The sequence below is a fragment of the Chiloscyllium plagiosum genome, chromosome 2 (genome assembly GCF_004010195.1).
Source record: "Chiloscyllium plagiosum isolate BGI_BamShark_2017 chromosome 2, ASM401019v2, whole genome shotgun sequence".
Taxonomy (NCBI): domain Eukaryota; kingdom Metazoa; phylum Chordata; class Chondrichthyes; order Orectolobiformes; family Hemiscylliidae; genus Chiloscyllium; species Chiloscyllium plagiosum.
The window spans coordinates 129,779,325-129,786,496 of record NC_057711.1 but is presented as its reverse complement, the minus strand read 5'-3'; the positions used below and the strand labels follow the sequence as shown (position 1 = coordinate 129,786,496).

The following is a 7,172-nucleotide window of genomic DNA, read 5'->3' as shown; positions in this document are numbered from 1 at the left end:
CTCTCATCCAAATCATTTATGTAAATGACAAAAAGTAGAGGACCCAGCACCGATCCTTGTGGCACTCCACTGGTCACAGGCCTCCAGTCTGAAAAACAACCCTCCACTACCACCCTCTGTCTTCTACCTTCAAGCCAGTTCTGTATCCAAATGGCTAGTTCTCCCTGTATTCCGTGAGTCTCCCATGGGGAACCTTGTTGAACGCCTTACTGAAGGCCATATAGATCACATTTACTGCTCTGCCCTCATCAATCTTTTGTTACTTCTTCAAAAAACTCAATCAAGTTTGTGAGACATGATTTCCCACGCACAAAGCCATGTTGACTATCCCTAATCAGTCCTTGTCTTTCCAAATACATGTACATCCTGTCCCTCAGGATTCCCTCCACCAACTTGCCCACCACCAAGGTCAGGCTCGGTGGTTTGACACTAACCTCCAGCATTTGCAGTCCTCACTTTCTCCAAGATCTTTCCTTGATCCCACTTTAGCATGGTGATAGTGCTATACCACAGGAAGGAGGGTGTTCTCAATGTGAAGGCAGGAGTCCATGAGGACTGTGGTCTATTCTACTGTTTCCAGTATTTGACTGGATTGGCAACCTTCTCATTCATGCTGAACATGAAGTATTGCAAGATGCAGCCAAGTCCTCTCAACACCAGTCATTTAATCATCGAAGAATAAAATTAGATAAAGCAGAAGCCAATTGAAAATGACATGCTTCCCCAATCAACTTTGAAACGTACAGCTAAACATTACGGGTGGCACAGTGGCTCAGTGGTTAGTGCTGCTGCTTCACAGCTCCAGTCATGTGTTCAATTCCACGTGTGTGTACATGTGTGTACTCAGTGTCTGAATGGGCTTCCTTCAGGTGCTCTGGTTTCTCCTCTTGGTCCAAAGATGTGCAGGTTAGGGTGAGTTGACCATGAGACATTGCCCTTAGTGTTCAGTGATGTGCAGGCTGGCTGGATTCGCTATGGGAAATGTGGGTTATGGGGATAGGGTTGCGGTCTGGGTGGATGCTGTTAAGAGGGTTGGTGCAGACTTGATGGGCTGAATGGTCTCTATCTGCACTTTAGGGATTCTATGAAATTTGGAAAAAGGCAACTATTCTAAGGAACTAAATCTTAGCAGTTGAGAGCTCAAAACAGCTCCACTCACTTGAAGGAGAGATTTCAAAATAGTTGGGTTTTCACTTCCCTTTACCCCACCAAATAAATATTAGTTCTTAGAGCTAATAGGTATGCTTCTCCCTGGATTTCCACCAATACTAAAGGCACATCCTCAATGTTAGTGGTCTATATGGGACGGCACTGTGGCTCACAGCACTAGGGTCCCAGGTTCGATCCCAGCCTTGGGCGACTGTCTGTGTGGAGTTTGCACATTCTGTCCCCGTGTCTGTGTGGGTTTCCTCCAGGTGCTCCGGTTTCCTCCCACAATCCAAAGATGTGCAGGTCAGGTGAATTGGCCATGCTAAATTGTCCAGAGTGTTAGGTGCGCTAGTCAGAGGGAAATGGGTCTGGGTGGATTACTCTTCGGAGGGTTGATGTAGACTTGTTGGGCCGAAGGGCCTGTTTCTAAACTGTAGGGAATCTAATCTAGTCATATATTTATCTCTCTCTCTGTCTCAGGCTTCCTGCAGTGCTCCAGTGAAGCTCAGAAAAGCTGGGAGAACAGTATCTCATTTTCCACTTGGGGACCCTGCAGCTTTCTCCACTCAATATTAAGTTCAATAACTTGCGGGCTTGAACTCTGTCCCAATCCCTTACCCCACACACTAGGCCTTGTTATCTACCAGCCTGCCAATACACACAACCTATTGTTAGCCGCGATCTATTAACAGCTATTACCCCTCCCAGCCAGATTTTATCCACTCCTTTCTGTCCAACTGTTGTAATCTCTCTTTGGGCTTTATCCACAATCACCTATCATTTATTCCTTATTCTCTTCCCCACCCCACCACCCTATCTTCTGCATAAAAACTAACATTTTCCCAGCTACTATCTGTTCTGAGGAAGGGTCACTGGACCTGAAACAGTAACTCCGCTTTCTCTTCACAGATGCTGCCAGACTTGCTGAGCTTTTCCAGCAATTTGTTTGTTTATCAATATTAGTGTTGAGATGCTCTGCATGGCCATTGTTTCACTGAAGCAGTTACTCTGGCTCCTTGTTTAGGTCTTTATTAGAGTTTTGTTTTCCCATACAAATATGTCTACCTAGTAGCAGACAAATTGTATGCGGCACATGAATCGAATCATTAACTCATCAGGAAGTATATATGTAAAATGTGCAACTCATTAAAAACAGACAAGGAGGACCATACCTAGTTATTGTCATTGGAATAACAATTGGAGCTTAGTTATTGGAATGAAAAGTGTTAAAGGTTTTGTATAAAATCAATGCCCTTTTGATTTTCAAGGCCCAGTGCATATCTGCTCAGTGGTCATTTGGGAAGAGTGGTTTGCAGCAATTATCTGCAGATCATTGTGATGGTAAGGATTATGATGCAAGAATAAGCTCACTTTACGAAGGTCCAGTTTATTGTGTATAAGGCATTTTGCTTGTGCCTATCCTTTTAACAAAGCAGGCTAAAAAAGGACTTCAAGGTCCTCAATGGATATTATAAGTCCAAAATATATTGCCAGTGTAGCTTAACATGTTTTCATGGAACTATTTTATTGTAAAATAATTCATAATTTTTGCATTTTTATTTTCAGGTGAAATATTTTATGAAAATTTTGGGCCAGATTTTCGAGAAGGAGAATCTTTCTTCTCTGTCTTTGCTATTTTCTTTCCAGCTGCTACTGGTATCCTTGCTGGGGCAAACATCTCTGGTGATCTTGCAGTAAGTGTTTGCTTATGTATAGAAAAGCATTAATCTGGAAAATCTGCAGGGTCAGGAGCCAGAACACACTCAACTAATTAATTATTCTGTTAAGAGCTTGGACAGAGCCCTCGATGTTTATCTGCAGAACTTAGTATTGTGTGAAAAGTGTGCTAGACATTTTTAGGAAGTGAGATTGATATTAGGATTATTAGAAACTAAATTTTGCATTCTAACATCTGTAGGTAAGCCTGTATTTCTAATAAGCAACATCATTCTAAATTTCAGTAAAGCTAATGGGTCTGTAACTGTCCTTGAACATGTGTTGGTAACTTTCTTGTATATTTCTGTCAGCCACCACTACTACTGATACATCCTCAATTGTAATATTCATATAGATCACTCTGAAAGTGATTTTTCACTTGGTCTCAACTTTCTGAAAGCTCCTTGTTAGTCAACATTAGTTGGCTCAGTGTCAATCTTTAACCTGACTTGATTGTGAACATTATCTTGAATTTTATTATGTTTGTGGTTTTACTTAAATGCAATACATTGAGCTAGTGAAGTCCAAGATGCTCTGAGGTAATATTCACTGTTCGAGATCAGATGACCATCAAGCCCATCTTTGCCAGAATATGATTTTAAACACCTCACATTAGGTTCTTCTGGAGCAGTAATGAAACGGCCCTTACTGAGGTCACACATGATGTGCTTTATGACTGTGACAATAGTAAACTATCATTCTGTACATTTCTACAGGATTTGAACTGGTTGATGACACCACATTCCTGCAATGCCTCACTTCTGTTGAACTTTGTGTTCACAATCTTACTGAATATGTTTGTTTGATTCTGTCCCCCCCCCCACCCCATCATGAAAACTACCCATTTTCGCCTCTCAAATTTCCAGTCTTTACGGTTACCTCAATCTATCCATGACTTTTCTACCAGATGTGACTCTTCCATTGCTTTTCTAGCATTCAGGTTGTCCAAGATTTGTATCTGTTTCTGAGTCCGTTTCACTCACTCATATCCCTGTACTTGTTAATCCACACTGGTTCCTGGTTTGTCAATATCTTGACTTTTTTTTTCAATTTCTGAATCCTGTGTTTAAATCCTTTCAATGTCTTTTAATTTACACATCTCTACAATCTTTTCCAGCTTTACAACCTTCTTTGGGATCCCTGGTTGTCTGATTCTTGTCAGATGTATGTTCCTAATTTTCTTCACTCAAGCTTTACTCACCTATCTTCAGCTGTCTTGATTCTATCTTTTGGAGTTCTGCTGTTTTACCCTTTTTTAAAAAAAAAAATAAAAACCTTTCTTGTTTACCTGTCCCAATGCATTTGGGTTGATGCCATTATTTCTGATTACGCGCCTGTGATGTGCCTTGTAAAAATTTGATTTTGAAAGCAATTAATCTATTTTGGCACTTTTTCACACAATTAGTATTAGCATATTTTCAATCCTCTGCTACTTTGCCATTGTTCAATTACTATTTCATTAATATGATGCCATGCAGTTGGGCCCTCTCTCTCAATACACTCTGATTTTGCCATGAATCACTCAATCGTCTGTTATCATGAAAAGGTGATCCCTAATTTTTAAAGTAGTGCCCCCAATTCTAGACTGACTCTCATGTGGAAATGTGCTTTCCATTCCACGTTATCATGACTGCAAGGATCTTAGATGTACATCTATCTGTTCCCTTTCACTTGGCAACATTCCAGGGAAGGTTAACTCTGTTTTCCCTCCACAGTCTGACCAGCCTTTCCTCCGAAGCTATCTGGCTCATTCCAAGTGTCGATTTAATAAACCACTTCCTGAACCATCTCCCCTGCATAAGCATCCTTCCACTGCAGGCAGAATTTGAAATATAGTCTCCATAATGAGCTGTACAACTGAAGCATGACATCCTTTTTATGATTTGAAGATATCTATGTTGGACTGGGGTGTACAAAGTTTAAAAATCACAACACACCAGGTTACAGTCCAACAGGTTTATTTGGAAGCACTAGATTTCGGAGCGCTGCTCCTTCAGGTAGTTGTTAGGGATTTATCCTTTGTTCTATTCTGCCCATAAATGTCTTGACTACATGCTGTACCTGTGACTCATGGACAAATCCCCCAAATTCTTCTGCACCTTTTGAATTACATGCCCGTTCTCAATTTATGTAATATTCTTTTTATTGCTTTCTTCCAAATTGACCAAATTCACATTTTCTCACATTCTATTTGTTAGGTTGAGTGAACAGGCAAAAATCTCTCTCTTCATCTACAACTATTTTGTCTTTCTCACAACGTTATTTTCTGACCTATTTTGTTGTCTATGGATTTAACTGTAATGTTTTTGTTCCTGTTATGAGGTAATTGATGTAAACCATCAATAGTTTGAGCAAAAACAGGAATTCCTGGAGAAACTTAATAGGTTTAGCAGCATCTGTTGGGGGCGGGGGCTATCTCCAGAATGGTCACTGGATTTGAAACATTAATCTGCTTTTCCTCCACAGATGGCTGGGGCTATCTTCCCTGATCATTGGAGGCTGAGGGGTGACCTTTATGGAGTATTATGAAATCATGAGGGACATAGGGTAAATGGCCAAGGTCTTTTCCCACAATGGGGGAATCTAAAACGAGAGGGCATAGGTTTAAGGTGAGAGAGGAAAGTTTTTAAAAGGGACCTGCAGAGGTGGTGCGTGTGTGAAATGAGTTGCCAGAGGAAGTGGTGGAGGCTGGTACAGTTACAACATTTAAAAGACATCTGGATAGGTGTGTGAATAGGAAGGGTTTAGAGGGATATGGGCCAAATGCTGGCAATTGGGACTAGTTTAGATTAGGTTATCTGGTTGGCATACTTGAATTGGATCAAAGGGTCTGTTTTTCCGTGCTGCCTAACTCTATGACTGAGATGCTGCATTGCCTGTTGAGTTTCTCTAGCAAATCTTGTGTTTTTTTTTGATTTCCAGCATCCAGTCCTTTTTTGTTCAGATGCTGACAGGACTCTGCGCAATGCGTCCTACACACACCATACACTTTTTTTATATTTCACATTAGAGGCAGTTGATAAGGAATATTAATGTGAAGACAGAAGCAAAATATTTTTGTCTTTTGTTTTAATAATTAAACACAACAAATTTATTAACAGAAATGAACTTAAACAGGAACAAACACTCTATATTCCCTTAACACCAACTCAAAGATTTTTTTTTTAAAAAACAGAAATAACCCAAGTGTTTTATGGAATGAACAGTAACAACCGCTTACAACGTTCTCTGCTCTCTGAATATCGAGCTGTGTACCTATAGCATGATCCAGTCTGGCTCATTTCTGAGAGAAGCACTTTTCATTATTTTGAACTTTAATTAAAATCTTAGCTCACCAACTGGAATAGTAGGGAATGTATTGTTAATATTATTCACCTGTCTTAGCTTCTTTCTGGTGCAATACATCGGCACTGCCGATGTCTGTATCGGCGCCGCCTCATGCTCCCACGAGGAGGTTGAACAGTTCATCCATTTCACCAACACCTTCCACCCCGACCTCAAATTCACCTGGACAGTCTCAGATTCTTCCCTCCCCTTCCTCGACCTTTCTATTTCTATCTCAGGCGACCGAATCAACACGGACATCTACTACAAACCGACCGACTCCCACAGCTACCTGAACTACATCTCCTCCCACCCTGCCCCCTGTAAAAACGCCATCCCATTCTCCCAATTCCTTCGTCTCCGCCGCATCTGCTCCCAGGAGGACCAGTTCCAAAAACGTACAACCCAGATGGCCTCCTTCTTCAAGGACCGCAATTTCCCCCCGGACATGGTCGACGATGCCCTCCACCGCATCTCTTCCACTTCCCGCTCCTCCGCCCTTGAGCCCTGCCCCTCCAACCGCCACCAGGACAGAACCCCACTGGTCCTCACCTACCACCCCACCAATCTCCATGTACAGCGTATCGTCTGCCGTCTTTTCCGCCACCTCCAAACGGACCCCACCACCAAGGATATATTTCCCTCCCCTCCCCTACCAGCACCCCGTAAAGACCACTCCCTCCGTGACCCCCTCGTCAGATCCACACCCCCCACCAACCCAACCTCCACTCCCCGCACCTTCCCCTGCAACCGCAGGAGGTGCAAGACTTGCGCCCACACCTCCCCCCTCACCTCCCCCCAAGGCCCCAAAGGAAACTTCCATACCCGCCACAGATTCACCTGTACCTCCACACATATCATCTATTGCATCATCTGCACCCGATGTGGCCTCCTCTATATTGGGGAGACAGGACGGCTACTTGCGGAGCGTTTCAGAGAACACCTCTGGGACACCCGGACCAACCAACCCAACCACCATGTAG

At 42.5% G+C, this 7,172-nt stretch overlaps 1 protein-coding gene across 3 annotated transcripts in view; it reads left to right on the top strand.

Annotated features, from left to right (window-relative positions):
* Positions 1–7,172, top strand: part of slc12a2 (solute carrier family 12 member 2) — a 223,177-nt gene that overhangs the window by 111,710 nt on the left and 104,295 nt on the right. For all 3 annotated transcript variants that reach the window (XM_043718081.1, XM_043718096.1, XM_043718088.1), the window contains exon 8: positions 2,716–2,843. In XM_043718081.1, the coding sequence (XP_043574016.1) occupies positions 2,716–2,843 (128 nt within the window). The remainder of the gene's footprint in view (positions 1–2,715; positions 2,844–7,172) is intronic.